Source organism: Rhinolophus hipposideros (genome assembly GCF_964194185.1).
Source record: "Rhinolophus hipposideros genome assembly, chromosome: 18".
Taxonomy (NCBI): domain Eukaryota; kingdom Metazoa; phylum Chordata; class Mammalia; order Chiroptera; family Rhinolophidae; genus Rhinolophus; species Rhinolophus hipposideros.
This window is the reverse complement of record NC_138064.1, coordinates 23,888,586-23,905,944: the sequence shown is the minus strand read 5'-3', so window position 1 is coordinate 23,905,944 and position 17,359 is coordinate 23,888,586. Positions and strand designations below refer to the sequence as shown.

General features: G+C 31.6%; 1 protein-coding gene across 7 annotated transcripts in view; it reads right to left on the bottom strand.

Annotated features, from left to right (window-relative positions):
• Positions 1-17,359, bottom strand: part of DGKB (diacylglycerol kinase beta) — a 416,933-nt gene that overhangs the window by 116,240 nt on the left and 283,334 nt on the right. For 6 of the 7 annotated variants that reach the window (XM_081080246.1, XM_081080244.1, XM_081080245.1 and 3 more), the window contains 2 exons: positions 16,347-16,379; positions 8,521-8,637 (listed from right to left, as the gene is read on the bottom strand). In XM_081080246.1, the coding sequence (XP_080936372.1) occupies positions 8,521-8,637; positions 16,347-16,379 (150 nt within the window). The remainder of the gene's footprint in view (positions 1-8,520; positions 8,638-16,346; positions 16,380-17,359) is intronic. The other variant, XM_081080248.1, reaches the window with a different exon arrangement.

The following is a 17,359-nucleotide window of genomic DNA, read 5'->3' as shown; positions in this document are numbered from 1 at the left end:
TCCTTACTATTTGTTATGCACTGGTTTCATCACTACTCATTTCTTGGTTGAACAAGAAAAAAAGGCCTGCCCTAGTAGAGATTATATTCTAGTGGAGAAACAGGCAATAAACAAATATACAGACAAACATTAAATAGTAGTAAAACATTTCAGAAAGAGAAGTAAGGCAGGTAAGGAGATAGCACTTTGTTGGTGGGGGTGGAGTTCTTTTTGATAGGTTGGTAACGAAGAACTCCTGTAGTTTACATGACTTCAATGTTAAGAACTAAACTATAAAAGTATTCTGATTCAATATACCTCTACACAACTCTCATCTAAATAATATGACAAAACAATATTTAGTAACAAAAATATGCGAGTAATGGAGTGTTCTAAATATTAAGTTGAAAAATTTTAGATCAATTTACTTTCTCAAAATAGATTCAATGTGTCCTTTATTGCTGTATTTCTTTCCTAGAAAGTACCCTTACATATTTAATATTGTAATTAAAAACAACCATGTTACCATATCATGGCCGCATTTTCTTCCTTTTTAAACAAGGTAAAATAAATTATTTTACCAACACACTTCCTGTCAATTCTTAAATGAAATGACAACTTTATAATGAGTATAGGCAAGGGGAAAATGTTAAAATCTTTGCAATAGTTATATGAGAAGTTTCTGTACAATAGTCTTTATTTTTCTATTCTTATCCAACTTGTTCTCATTTTACAATTTTGCATCTCTGCCTCTTATTTACTTTCCTTTGAAAAGAGGATACAGGTTGTTTCTGATTTGTCTCTAATTCAGTTGGGAGATGGAATGAATGAGATGGATCTGTGGTAAATTTTCAGTTGTTCTCCCTGAACCAAATGTGCTCAATCAATTAATGTACAGAAGTGTCTACTAGGTTAAGTCATTGTGCTACTGGCTTGCAATATATGCCCTTCTCCCCCGCCCCTCACCCCCACCCCCTGAAAGGTAAAATGAAGAAAACCCAAACACACCTTTATGCCAATAACAGTATTTAATTTCCTGTATTTCTCATCCTATTATAAAATCAGATCAACTCTTAAAGTTTCCACATGTAGAAAAGCAATGGTAACAGATGTGGATTTCAGTTGATTTTTGCACTTAATTTGAATGATCACTCCTTAGTTTTGTTTTTGAGCAAATCACTAAATCTGAACCCAAATATACATTAGGATGATCCTCCCCAAATACAACATTCAGCTAATCATAAAATGAGATTACGTTAAATTCACACTGGATTCAATATTTAGAATTCATTTGTAAACATCTTTTGGAATGCCTTTCAGAAATATTTATTTATTGAAATATTTAAAGGCATCATTATTATTTATCAAATAAAGATCAACGCTATAATACATAACAATTGAGTTCTAAGCTGCACATTACTGTAAACAAATAAATATCCCACTAGAAAATTACAGTCTGTAGAGGATTTCAAAATACAAAAATCCTGATCTTATTCTTATAGGTAGTTAAATGGATAAATGGGTCAAGTAGATTAGAAAAAAATAGAAGATAATTCAGATAAAGAAAGAATTTAGAAGAATGATGATACTCTACAAGAGATAAAAATAAAACACCCAAAAAGGAAGTACAGGAATAATAAAACAAATTTAACAATCTTTTCCATATATCCCCTTATCAAAAATTAGGCTTAAAATATAAGACTATAAAAAATAAAGCATTAGACATTTTAGATATCTATTTGTAAGTTATAAGACTGTGGAATAGTGCCCCTTTGACAACGATGTAAACAGATTAAAAACCGGACCTAATGCAACCTTTGTTTAAGGGGTGAAATATTAGGTTGAACATCAGCATCACAAAGACTCTTGTGTTAAGGGATCATTTAATGGTGTTATACTAGACATGTCAAGATTCCAGGCATATCTGGGAACTTTTGAATGTTAATTCAAAAAGCTTTAAAAATCTGCTAAACTTCATTATTATAAAAAGAAGTCTAATCTAGTAAATTTGGGTGTTAGAAGACAGAAAATACAGAGTTCATACTTTTGAAAGTCAAAGACCTATAGTACTGCATAGCCATTTTCAAGTTTGAAAAGTTAAAAATAAACAACTACTGTGTTCACTAATAGTCTTGGGGGGAAAAAAAAAAGCAGCATCTCAGTGTCAGAGTATCTGCTATTGTCACTTAATTCTCTTATTATTCTCCATCCTTAATGTAAAAACCTTGACCAAGGGGAAATTTTGTAAGATTGTCCTCTATATTCACACCTGTATCTTGGAAGCTGTTGCTACTTCTTGCATGTATATATATATATGTGTGTGTGTGTGTATATAAAGAGCTTTTAAAAATTATATCTTTTGGTGCCTTGTCACATAAGAACACAAATACAAATTGCAAGTAGAAACAAATGTTTTTTTTTTCTGATGTGACATACATTGAAAATTGCTATGAACTGAATTGTGTCTCTGCAAATTCACATGTTGCAGCCCTACCCACACCTTGTGATGGTAATTGGAAATTGGCAATTTGGGAGGCAATTAAGGCTAGATGAGGTCATGAGGGTGGTATTTCATGATGGAATGAATATCATTATAAGAAGAGATCTCTCTTTCTCTCTCTCTTTTTTCACAAACACAAGGACATGTGGATACACAGAGAGATGGCTGCCACCTACAAGCCAAGAGAAGAGGTCTAAGAATATAATCTATCTTGCCAACACCTTGATCTTAAACTTCCCAGCCTCTAGAACTGGGAGAAATAAATGTGTGTTGTTTGAGCCACCCAGTCTATGATATTGTGTTGTAGTAGCTCAAGCTGACTAATATAGATGTATCCTACGGAAACTCAAAAATGCTCCTTAAAAAGGAAGAATGAGAGTGTCTAGTGACCTTTCTCTGAATGAGACCATGAAATTTGATATCATGGGAGCCAGTACCAATCTTCTATCATAAGGTGGCCTTGAAGATGCCACAGATGGTTGATGGGAAAGGTAGTATCATACCTGATGAAAACATGGAGCTTAACTGAGATCCTACTTATGGACTATATTTATGAAAGAAAAATTTATTGCTCTCTTGTCTGAACCACTGTTGTGTTTTATTTATTTCTTATTTCTGTTTGTTTTCCCTGTTAAACTCTGCAGAACCTAATTGTAATTGATGTGAAACAAGATCCACAGAGAGAAAGATTTGGATACAGTTGAAACTAGGCATAGATACTTTATTCTTCATCAAACTTGTTAATAGTTCCAGCCCATGACTGAAAAACAACAGAAAAGAGATATCAAAATCTATGAATGTCCTCTATATTTCATTTCATTTTATATTATGTTATTCTCATTATTGAATATGAGCATAATCATTTTCAGTCAATCCTTTTGTGACATAAGGGGAAAAACGTAGGTATTATTAGTTTGATATTTCTATTAGTTAATTCAATATATTTGATTCCAGATCCTATTTTACAGAGTTCTAAATTGTGTAAGACCTTAAAATCAGAATTCAAAATTCAGTCCCAGGGAGCTAATTTGTATTATAACGTAAATCATATATACTTAAAGGAATTTGAGTAGGTTAAAGGAATACAAGCAAATTTCTTGGTTTCTGAAACTCAGTGTATCTGATTTTAACAAATAAAGTTATATGGCACTACCTTACAACATATTTTGTTGTTTTACAGTAATATTTTAATTTTTATATTTGAAATACTTCCAAATTTAGAAAAGTTGCAAACACTGTACTAACTGTTTCCTGAACAACTTCAGAGTAAGTTGTCAAAATGATACCTCATCATTTCCATTTACTTTAAGATTGCCTACACACAATTCATAAATTCTTCTCTTTCATAAATACAACACAACTGTCCAAGTCAGATGTTAACATGATTCTGGACTAGCTTCTTTTCTTATAAAAGCCATTATTGAAACAACTGTTGAAACTGGAATGGAATGTGAAGATTGGATATCAGTAATGTATCAATTATATGTAAGTTCACTAATTCGAACTGTATCTAATATAGTCTTCAACATGACACATTTTGAATTCTTACATCTATACAATAATTCCAAAATAAGATGTACAATTCATTTGTTTTGAAAACTGCTTGATTGTTATCCTAAAATATTGTATTTGTTTTGTTACAAATTTGGTGGGATGGAAGGACGAAGACAAACACATGAATATAAATAACTCCGTTAGCCTAAAATTATTTGTTCTCGGAAGTAAATACATATACAGCACTTGAAATAATTATAAGTGGAACAGTATGTAAAACTTATGAAGGACAAGTAGTTCTGTTTAAAGCTTAAAAAACAAACAAACAAACAAACAAACAAATCCCTGAACCTGTTCTCAGCCTCACATCACCCCAGCATTGTGCTTCAGGCATCTCTACATAACCCTGGGCTTCTCAAAAACCATTTTAAGAAACACTAAGATAGGGTAATAATACATAACCCGGAAAATATCCATAAAGGGAGAAAATTTTAAAGCAAGATTTTATAGCACGTGTAGTACATGAAATCTTAGAGAATGGTTATAAACTTGGTGTGAAGGACATTCCAGAAAAAGACGTTCATCCAAGGTTCTCCTCTACAGAGAACAGAGCTAGTCTTATGTAATCTTATTTACTCATATAAAGGAACAATTTCATACATTAAATATTAAAGAACATGAATTTACAGACAGACAAATATGTATCCCAGTTAAACTACTGCTTTCTATATATACACTCCCCCTTAGTAATTTTATTTTATATGATGGTTTTAAGTTCCATCAATATGCCTTTTATTTCCAAATCCTTATTTGTCCTCCTGCCTAAATTCTAGATCCACAAATCTGTCTTCCTACTTGGCATCTCCATTTGGATGTCTCACAGCATCAGAAATTTGTCTCCAAACCTTATTTACCTAGACCCTTCTCCACGTCAGTCAATGACCACTCCACAATTTCAGCTACATGTGCCACACATCTTTGAGATGTACCTGACTCCTCATTTCTAATCTGGCAATCTTACTTAAAATTACAGAGAACTCCAACTTTCTGCCCTGGCAGTTATCTTATACAGCTCCATTTTCCCCCCATATCTTTTATAATCCAGCACATTATTTGTATGGAGACTTGGACTCATTTTATAGGTTGTTGTAATAGTCAAAGTATAAAGTAACAATTCTGGACTTACAGAGGGAGTTGAAACGACAATGAACAGATGATTATGAAAGAATCAACAGGCTTGAGGATCCCAAAGTAGGCAAAGGACACACACACACACACACACACACACGCACATGCGCGTATCAAATAAAGGGAATTAATTTGGTACACACACACTATATAGTTGGGTATACTGCATGTGTGATGTATAGTTTTCAGTCTTGGGGATTACAAGAATGAGACACTGCAAATAAGGAAGATAGCAGGGCTGAGTAGAAGCAGAGAGGTGGTTTAGTTTTAGGTATTTCATTATAAAGGTCTTCCTTTTTTTTCTTATGTTAAGAACATTACAAACTGGACTTTTCAGTTTTCAAGTGATCCTTTTATTTGGAAAATTTTCTCAAAGAATAATTAGGGTCAAGGTAACTTTAGTTTATTACAGTTTAAACAATTATTCTGTTGTTCTACTTATTTATTCGCATGTGGACAGTCATCTTGTTACATCTCCTGTATGTTAAGATATCGTAGTTTCAATTACATTTGATCATATGTATTAAGTGTAAACCTATGGTGTGAGCGATGACAGAGACAGAGTGCCAAACCACCTCTATTTGAAGTCCCCTAGGATTCGGGTTAATTAATGAGACTCATCCTAAGGTTATACATGATCTATTACTTCCTCTAATTAGAAATAATAATCCTGATCATTATGCTGGTTAGCTGGAAAGAAGTAAGATGAATGTGCTTAACTATGATTAATAGTCTTCTTTAGGCAGTGTACGTCTCTTCTGTCACTGAGGTATATGCAAACTGGAATGCAACTCAATGCTTTTTTATGATATATATTTTTTAAAACTTCACAAAAGATTAACTTTCTGGTAGATCTTTTTACCTTTCCTGACAAAGAACCACCATTTTATTATTTTAAAATTGATTACCACAACAAAAATTACTTACATTTCCACTTTGCAAGAAATAGCTATCTGAGAATTTCATCTTTTACCTTTTTAAATATTTTCCCCAAAATGCTTTGAATACCTATGTGTATCGTATTTTACTCCACTCTGCTGAAGTGAAAGAGACCATTTCACATGATTATATACCAATTTTTAAAAAATTAAAAAAAATTATGATGATGATTATCTATCAGTATTTATTCATTGCTGTTTTTTAAGAGCTGATGTCTGTACTTTGCTTACTGACAACTTTACCTGACATTTTGTATGCGGAAGAAAGCCTGGAACGTTGTTATCTGGTTAGAGAGATGAAACACATCCACATAAAAAGTTAATTACCTATTGTTTTCAATGTGACTAATTTAGTTGGGATAAGATTAAATATTTCTGATTTTTTTTGATAAAAAAAGAAAATGCAACTTATAGTGATGTAAGTCTAAAGTTTGTAAAACACTGCAAGCACATGACATTTTAACTTTTGGTTTAATTTGGTTTAATTTTGGTAAAGTCAGGTATAATTATCCAAATCTTGGGAAACTGACACCAGAGAAGTTATCATTCTGGTGCATGCATAATTTTTATTTCAAATTCTGCAACAATATAAAAGTACATGGCGAAATAAGGCGGTCAGAAATTTAGCATTTATAGACCTGTTAAAATGTATTAGCCAAGGAGAAGGGATATATTAGAAGTAAAACACATAAATCCCAGCCAGATGATGCTCATTCAAACTTGGATTTACCATTGACTAACTGCAAGGCCCTGAGAATAATTTTCCTTTGAACATCAATAGGGTCATTTTGAAAGTAGTGACTAATAATAATATCTATAATAAACTTATTGAGAAAACTAAGAATTAATATTTATCTCGTAGGTTTACAGAGAAATCATTTAATATGCATAAAATATTACCATATTGCCTAGCATCTACTGTTTAACAAATGATGAAATTTTCCTTTCATATTGAGAAGTGCCTAGTCAAGTATGAAATGTACTTGAATTTTAAAATTAGGTTTCCGTTTCATTATTTTTATTTCAAGAACACAGAGTGACTAAAGATTTAAAGTAATCAATATTTGCAATAGACACATTAAATTTATTTTTTTCCCATTAAAAATGTTATGAAATCACGCAATTAAATTTTTTGCTATCAAAATCGTGAATAGATTTCATATTTGGGACTTTAACTAAGATTGCTAAACACATAGATGACTTCAAAAAGTACAGATTCTGATTTCCTCTTTTGATAATTCATTTCTATATGGTCTATCTAATGTAATAATTTCATCATTCAGAATTTTGTTTTTATATTTGAGTTTAATAATTCATAATAGATTTTCTATTCACAATGCATTTTATTACATCAAAACAAAGTAACCTAGTTATCAATGTTTAAGCAATTATTAAACGTTCCATGAGATGTTCTATACAATGAAGAAGCTAGCATTTAGGCAACTACGCTGTGCTGTATACAGTGCTTTCAAATTAAGGAATAAAAAAGACATAATCTATAGTATCACAGATAAAATAATAAATAAAAAAAGACATAAAATCATGTATATTGAATGAAAGTATGTAACATTATATAACTTTAGGTGATAAATGGTAAGTTTTCCTGGAGAATATGAAACTTGAAGCATATTCTTAAGGAAAGGAATTGGAAATTGGAAGAGAGAAACATATAGATAGGAAAATTAAAAAAAAAAGAAATTCACAATTTCATAGAGTATTGCTTCATTGATTGTTTTCATGATGGAGTGAGAAACAGAGGCAAATAAAATACATTCACTCTATAGGACATTTTAAAATACAGATGGAAAGAAATCTTGTTCTCCATGTCAGAGACACTAGGGGTAATTCACAGCTTTATAAAGTACTAAAAACATGATTGTGAGCTACCTATTTTTACTTAAACAAGAAATACAAGTATATACACAGTTTTAATTTTGACTTAAAACTTAGGAAGGCATAAATAAGTTATAATAGTTTCCTTATTTTTATTATTTATTTACAAACAAAAGTTTCCATGCAAATAGAATTGATTTTATTCTTTCCTAAAGAAATGTTTTGCCACCAAAATGACTCTTTAAATTATATACAATAATATATTTGGGAAAAATATACTTGTAAACAAATAATATGTATGTATATAGTAAACGTGTGTATTAAGTAATAATTTGCAAAAACATCAGATTAAGAGAATATCTCTTAAATTTAAGTTTAAATGGATATAACATTATAAATGATGAATCTAATCAGAATGTCACTGTCAATCAACTCGTGACATCCTGATAAATTAATAAAGATTTTTCTGAAGTCATGTACTGAACTAATCTGCACATTAAATAAGTGGATTGATATCTTGACATATGCTTGTCTATGAGCACAGAAGTAATATGGAAGCTACGACAATTTGGATTTTAAAAATCATACCTGTAGGCCTTGCCCATCCACAGTAACAGAGTTGGCTCTTTGCATTTTATTCTTGTCAGTCACTTTGTTTGGCTGTTGGGAACCACCTTTTTCCTTTTTCACTGTTGCTTGTCTTTCCTATAAGGGGGATAGGGGAAAAAACCTTTTACAAATGTTGAATTGTTTTTAAAGGGGGAAACGTATAAGAGTTTCATGGCTACAAATTTGGGACCAATTCCTAGTGAATAATATGAAAGCTCCTCCTTTCAATTGACTCCATATATATGATAGACGCATGGTCAATGTATCAGTTAAAGAAAGGATATAAAAGGAAACCAAATTGTATACTCCCTACATGCCCAACTGTGACTCTATCAAAAGTTATTAAGGTATATACTAAGCTGATTTTTTAAATAAATAATAGTAAAGATAACATAGGATTATAAATTTAAATATTTGATACTAAACACTAAAAATAATGTTTATCAATACATGCAACATTGAAAATGAATACATGATGAACTTTTAAGCTACTATTTATATTAAGAATTACATAAACCTTAAAACTCACATTGCATCCCAGATAATTCCTTTGTTCACCATAATGGACAAAATTGTTGTAGTTGTCGGCTCCCTGTTTCTACATCCTCCCCTCTCACTCTCTCTTCTTTCAATCCAGTAAACATTTATCATCATTCATTCATCAAACCAGCTTTTGTTAAAAGCATCAGTGGCCTTCTCATTGGAACACCTAGTGGTCAGTCTTCATATTGTCAAGTTTTTAAACAACAATGGGCAGAATTGGCACCTCTTCCCTCTTGAAAACTTGCCTCGCTGGGCTTGCAGAACACTTCTTTCTCTTAGAGCTCTTCTGACTTCACTAACTCCCTCATAGTGTCCTGTGTTGGTCCCTCCTCCAGCTTTATAGTTCTTAACACTTAACCTTTGCCCGGGACCTCTCATCTCAAGTTCACTGCTTATACTCGCTCCCTAGGTCACTTCATTTAATCCAAGGCATTCCATTTCAATTTGATGACGAAGACTTTCAAATTTATATTTCCTGTTCAGATTTCTCGCTTGAAACTTAGCTCCTATACACAAATGCCCTTGCTATCTGTCCACATGAGTGTCTAAAATGTGGATATCAATCCTTAAAGAATCTAAAATTTATTTCTTTTCCTGCCTACCACCTTTGAAAATAAATCCCAAACTAAACAATTATTTACCACCTCCATCATTACATGGCTTAAGCCATCATTATGTTATTATAGTTGCCGGAATTATAACTATCACTATACAAATCAATTTCATTCCATCTCTGTCTCCCTGAAGTCAAGTCTTTATACCACAGCCATACTCATCCCTTTCACTCCACTCCAATGACACCCACTTCCTTGTTGTTCCTGGATCACAACAATCATGCTCCTAATTCAGGGTCCTTGCAATCACTGCAGTTTACTAGAAAGCTCTTCCTCTGTATATTTGTCGGGTTTGCTCTTCACTTACTTCAGATTTCTGGTCAAAGGTCAGACAGGCTTCTCTATTCTCTTTAGCCTCCTTTTGAATGTGCGTAATTTATTACAACATGAACCGTTTACAATTTAGTTTGTTTAATGCTGGTCTTCCTCCACTTTAATCAAAGCTCCATAACAGAACGGGCTCGGTTTGTTCTACATCAGATCCCAGATCAGTGACTGATAAAAGTCAGGATAAATGAATGGAAAAATATATGAATCTTAACATTAAAAAAAACAAACAAACAAAAAATTAAAGTGCCTTAACCATTACATTGATGAGGATTCTTGGGCCAGCTCTAGGCTCAGTATGAAAAATTGTCCTGATCAATTAGCAATGTCTTCCACGTGTGTTTAAATGCTTGAGTGTCACCTTCCTATCACGTATTCATATATACATTTCCTAGTTCTTACATTTGCTTTTTAGAGTATCATTTTAATTTCATTTAGGAAAATAGGAAATATTTCATTTAGGAAAATATTTTAAGTGTACTTAGTAAAACTTTTAAAATTTATTAGCGACAGACAGGTCAGAAAACTTCTCAGACCAAAATAAATGCTAATCAGGATAGCATTTACCTTGAAATTTCATGGTGCAAAAATGCTACCTATATTTTTGATGTGGCTGAAAATGGATGATACAATAGGACTCCTGAAATTCAAATTCTTCAGAAAATGATGTACTTACATATAACCATAATTTCTGGCAAAAATATTGACATTTTTTAAAGATAGATCATTCTTTCCAGCTTGTAAATTACAATGTTGTCCATAGATGGTTAAGAGTATAATGCATAGAAATAATGAATTATAAAATGAGGTTTGGAGTTAAAAAGCCTGAGCTAAATCCCATTTCTGCTACTTAAATATTATGTAACTTTATAGAAATCACTCTTATTCAAAATGGAGATAGTAATACCTATTTCTCAGAGTATGTAAGGTTTAATAGAAAATGTATAATCCTAATATTGAACCTGTATTAGAGTACGTGCTCAATAAATGAAAGTTATTAATAATATAAAACAGGTGTGATTCACACATCAAGGTGCTCATTAATATTATCATTACACATAGTGTTTGTTATATGTCCACAAGAACATATATACACGCACACATACACATACACACACATACACATATACATATACATATATATATTCTACTAGTTACATTTGGCATATTTTTAAATAAGTAAAGTTCAGTGTTTATATTTGATAAAACATAGCTTATGTTAAAAGTTCAAAAATGTAATATTGTTGCTGAGTATGGAAATAATTTCTTTCTAGTTTCTTACATGCAAGTAAATAAAATATGGTATCAGTATTCTATAAAACTCTACAATGTGAAAATTTTAACTTATTTATATACCTTACATTATACCATACCTTACAAACCTTACATTTGGCCATTTAACCCAGCAATTGTTATTTAGCATTTAATTCCTAAAATACTTAGATTACAAGAATCAAATGAAATTTAAGTTGGTAGTCACATTTTGGAACTAGATATTTGTGACCAGACTATTTATGTATGTAATTCTGGAAAGCTAAGACCTATAAGTATATGTCTTCAAAGAGCTACCATATCATCTATTAACATTATTTTATTCTTGGCTGTGCATATAGTTAGGGAAATTTCTGTGTGGTAAGACTTCATAAGTAACAGCAGTTGATTAAGTGGCTTCATATCTCTCCAGGGAGTCCTCTCTCTGAGTAAATTATGGTGTAGACTTAACAAATGCTTTATGGTAACATTTGTAAAATATATAAACAAGTTTTAACACTTTAATTGAGTTTTCAATTGATATTCTATTTTTGAAATCTATAATTATAAGAAAGAAATATGTAACAAGTTAATAAAAAATCCTCAGATATCCATACATGAATTTTAGTATATAATCTGGATAATACTAATAAAACAGTAAACATTTGTTTACACACACACATTCGAGTACACATATGCTAAGGAATCCAAGTGGTTTCTTTGTTTGAGGAAAATATGTTTAGTAGGTAGAATTTATGGAATTAATTCAAACTGAAAATTTTACAACAGGAAAAACTGCTAAGTATTTAATTTTTCCCAGGTTTTTTTTTTTTTTTGTTACACTCATTTGTTTAATCTTTATTTCCAAATTTGACAGACGTGTCCCTGAGATATTCACTATATTTTATTTAAGCAGCATAAGTTAATAAGAGGGTATCTGAATCTTTTTTTTCTATTTCCACTGAGAAAATCTTTACATCTTTCTTATTTTAAATGAGGGGCAGGAAGGGGGAGGCAATTGCATCGTTGAAGATCTGTCCACAAAATTTTCAAGAGTCTGTTTTGCAAGTCAATTAACCCTGACTGTCAGAGCTCTATTCTGATATTTGAGAGTTATTCCCAATGCTGAAGTTATTGAAGTTTCAGGTAGAGCTCCCCAACTTTATTTTCCATCTTTATTTCAGATAAAAATTGCTCTCTAATAATAGAGTGTAGTGCTCATCACTTCACCTTCAGTTTTTCTTTTTCTTTTTCTTTTTCTCAGTTTCTGGGCTCTAACTCACAAAATAAATTTCTTATAATTAAGACAAATTTTGTTCTGCCAGATAAATTATCCCAGACATAAAGAGTTGGAAAATCACTGCCTTAATCAATAGAAATTATTCAAACACTGAAAAGAACTACTCTAACCAAAAGAAACAAAAAAAACATGAAAGACCATTAAACTAAAAAATATAAAATACAGTTATTGATATTTCAGCATTTTCAAATATCAACTATTTCTGTTTGCTACGCAGACATTTTTAAATATAGAATTCAATGTTTTGTCATCCTTAGACTCTACAAGTAGCACAGCAGATCTTAACTGGGGGATATATTGTATTAGAATTCCAAAAGAATAATCACCATAATAAACACAGAAAAAAAAGCTGAAAAGACCATTCACAGAAAACAGAAAGATGAAATAAATGAAATAAAAAGACCACATTTTAAATATGTGCTCTAAAAAAAAAATCTTTTTCTATTTCATGCTGATTCTCAGAGGTATATAGTATTTGTACATGGCTGTAAACTGCTTTCACAAAAGGGATGTTTACCACAATACTTAAGCCTGCTGTTATTGGATCACTCAAAAACTATAAGCAGCAAGTGATGATTACCTCAAGCACGGGGTTTTTCTTCTCTTTGTCCAATCTCAGCATGAGAGACAGGCAGTAAGAAAGCACCTCAATTGGTAGAAAGCCACAAAGAAGGGGAGAGGGTTGCTTTGCTGCCAACAACATCCTTCAAAGGAATCCTGGAACCTGCTTTCTCTGCTACTGCACCACTTGCCCCCATGGAGAGTTAAGACCTTTCCTGCCACTAGAGCTAGGCCACGAGAATTTCCCAGAAACTCTAGAATTGTATCCCAAGGGAACAGTTGGGCATTCACAATATAAAAGATCTCCCTGAAGTAGAAGTGTCACCATATTCATTGGGGCTTGTAAGGGTTATGAGCTCTGAGAAACCACTTACTGAGAGACACAAAGCTGTGCTTTTAATTATTGTGACCTTACTGTGGGATTTGAACCTTTTACTGCCAGAGAAACCAATTCATTTCAAAAATGGCAAAGGCTCTAAATCTTTGGGCAACGTATTTACTACCTCTAAGCCACCATTGAACTCATCCATAAAATGAGAAGGCGCATGATGATAAATTGATAATACATGAAGTACTGGCATAAAATTGACAGTCAGTAAATGGCACTAATTTTTAAAATACAAAAATATATTGCTATATTTTATCATTAAATTTAACACAGTAGGCTGCTTAGATTGTAGTAGTTAAAGATGGGTGCTGTGAAGTTCCATACCCAAATTATCTAATTTGGGCTATTTACTAGCACATGGTAGTGCCATTATAAAATTATGTGTGTATACATGTATCTCAACTTTGCTCACTCTCTATTCCCTTTGTAAATCATACTAATTGATGGCCATGGTTAACAGCAAGGAGGCAGCTCTCCTGTATATGCACGTTCATCATCTCTTTCTATTAGTTAAATAAATGATAAACATACTGATTTCTGTATAATCCCCAATCTGGTTATGCCAATTCCAAGTAGAATTTATCTTACTATTGTAACTGTCTAATTCAAGGCATTGAATTGTGCGTATAAAATGAGTTATTTCTATGAAAAACAGCTTGCATGCTTTGATAAGACATAATAATACAAGATAGTGTGTGTGTGTGTGTGTGTGTGTGTGTGTGTGTGTGTGTAGGAGGACTGGTCAAGTTGGGTTTCGACATAATGACTGTAAAAGCTTGGAGAATTAATAATAAATATTGGAGGTTCTTTTTTACACCAATTGCTTCACAGATATTCTTGAATTTGTTTTGTTTTTTAATTAAAGTTTATTGGGGTGACAATTATATGGGCAGAGTGGTCTAAGGCGCCAGACTCAAGCTTTACTTGAGTTCTTTTTATACTTTAAAACAACTGAAAATAATTGAAAACAATTGCTTTCATTAGCATTTGAATATCTTTAAATGAGATGATAGGAATGCTTTTGTTTTACTTTAAAACAGTTGATAATTGAAATTTATGATGGGTGACAAGACCATGATATATGCAAGAAAGGCTTTGTGTGATTTACAAATAGTAATTATGTCCTCATAGAAAAGCCATTTATCCTGTCAAAAGTGTAGCCAATGGATAAATATTTATTTTAAGAAAAATGTTTAAGGTATGTACATATCTTTCTGTAAGATTCCTCACATAACTTTAACCACCTTTTCAATTAACCAACAAGCAATTGTTCTGATGGTAGAACATTAGGATTCTCGTCTGTGTGTGTATATATGTGTGTGCATGTGTATGTGTGTGTATGTATTCACACACTCATTCATTTGTATCTCCATACATGGGCTTAAGAAAATTTTTGGAACAATGTAGTTAAAATAATCTTATATAATGATTTTGGAAGATGGTGGAAAATTTAAGTTAATGTAAATCAATATGTTACAAGAAAAAAAGGCAGTGTGTGAAAACCATTAAAAGTTTAAAGCAGAAAAAAATATTTAACAAATGAAAAAAGCTATTATGAAAACAGTAATTTTGGTCCATTTGTTCAATCTACATAATATAAATTATATGGCTCAATATAGGAGATCTTTGGAGGTTTCTAAGTGTAAAGAAAAAAATTTTAAATCTTAAAACACAGTGTCTATATTCACTTGATGGGCTATGATACGGGCAAAAATAAACTCAAGGACCTTAACATATAAAATTAATTATCTTACACATAAGTAATTAGGCTAAATGATACACTTTCCTAATACCTTTGTCACTTGAGTGTGTAATGTAACATCTCTATTTTATAATAATTATCATAATGGTATCAACTGACTTAAAGAGTACAAAAGCAGCTTAATATTTCCCTTAGATTAGAAACATTATATTTCAAACATATCTCCAGGTACTTTTTAAAGTAATTTCTAGTTACAAAAGGAAATTTTTTAAATATTCAATGAGATATTCTACTCCGATTAGAAAACTTCTTAGTGGGGAGTAGAGAGGTGATTACATTTTTCTTTGTTCAATTACATTATCCTCTAAATAAATTCATCCTCATGTTATTCTTACATATTATAAATGATATTTTCCTAAGAAGCAGATTCCAATTATAATTTTAAGGAAAAAATACCACTTGAGTATATCCTTTAGAGATAATAACAATTGAATAATATATGGTCACAGAAAAAAGTGGGGGCTTTGCTTCATTAATGCAAAGGTAAAAGCTAACACTTTACTGAAAATAAATATTGTGACAATGCCTACATTTATTTTCAAAATAAGTCACTTATTCTATGACTACATTTTTTGAATGACTTTCTATACAATATCATATGCTAATGATTCAGATGTAATCTTTAACAAATGATGGGCACTTCAAAGGGAGGAAGTGTGTCTTGGTGTACTACCACTGAAAGCTACATTTTAATGTCTCAGAAGATTGAATTCTTTTGGGTTTTCTGCAAGGTATTTATATTTTAACTTAACAAATAGAAATGATGGCTATTCTTATACCCTGGTCAAAACTCTTTGCAAAGTAAGCTTTATGTTTTCTCTGTATACTTTGTTTCACAACACTTCTTATTTCCTTAATGTTTATCACAAATGTAGATTGGAAATGCTTCAAGTCTATTCCATCATGAAAATATAAAAATCCCCCAGAATATGAGAAAAAAATAAAACATACAAATTAATATTCGTGGTTCAGTGAGATAACCCAAAATGTCCTTCATAATGATAAAAGATGCATAATGACCTATAATTCCAAGTGTGAAAACCTGTTGGGCTTACGCACCTCAGGGACTGAAACTCCTGAAGTGGGCAGATTCTGTTGAAAAAGAGAAGTTCATGTTAAAGCTGAAAAAAAGGCAAACTGAAAACAAACACCAATGACAGTTCTTATATCACTATTCTCCCGTGAAATAAATGAATAAACATCAAGTGCGTTTTCTTGTCATAATTTTTCTTCTTACTTTCATTAAATACATATTCATTCACAAAATAAGTAATGTTTTAAAGCAAAGTGGGTCAGGCTGTGGAATTATAATACTTATCCAAGATAAAATTTTATCTACCTAAAGCAGACTGATCAACGTCTTTGGTCAACTTCACAGACCTCTCTACAACACTAATGTATTACATTTATAGTTTGGAATAAGAACTCATCTCCAACTTCTATAATCTTTCATAAAATGTCCCTACTAATTTTTTAAGTTGCTTGTTTACCAGCCCACTTTTTCATTTTCCAGTCCAACTCTCCTTCCTTCCTAAAAATACTCAGTGTCTTTATGACGTAGATCTAGCTTATGGTGTTGATTTTATTTTGTGATTTCTGGAAATAAGAAAAAAAATGTATTAATATCAGTAAAAAATAAAAATATAATTAAATAAGATTTTACTTGAGAGTAATTTTTATTTGTATTTATTTTTTATTAGTTTCAGATGTACAAACATAATAGACATTTACACCCCTCACAAAGTGATAACCACCTCTCCCAAAGACAGTACTTTTTTTCTTTTTTTTTTAAAGATGACATTAAATATACTAAGGCTGGTTTTCATGACAGTGTATCTCCCATTACCCACCACTCCTATTTTGCTGACTCACACTGGGAAGGTTTTCTTTTGGCAAGAAACAGAGAATAGATTACTGAATTCCAAAATTCTGTGTCCTGTGGGACCTAGAACAAATTTGGAAGAATTATTGACACTCCTAATACAAGATAAAGGTTTCCCATGGTGCGGTGGAGGAGATTAGGAAAGTTGGATGGGAAGCTAGGAGATTTTAGACAATTGTGTGTCTCTTAA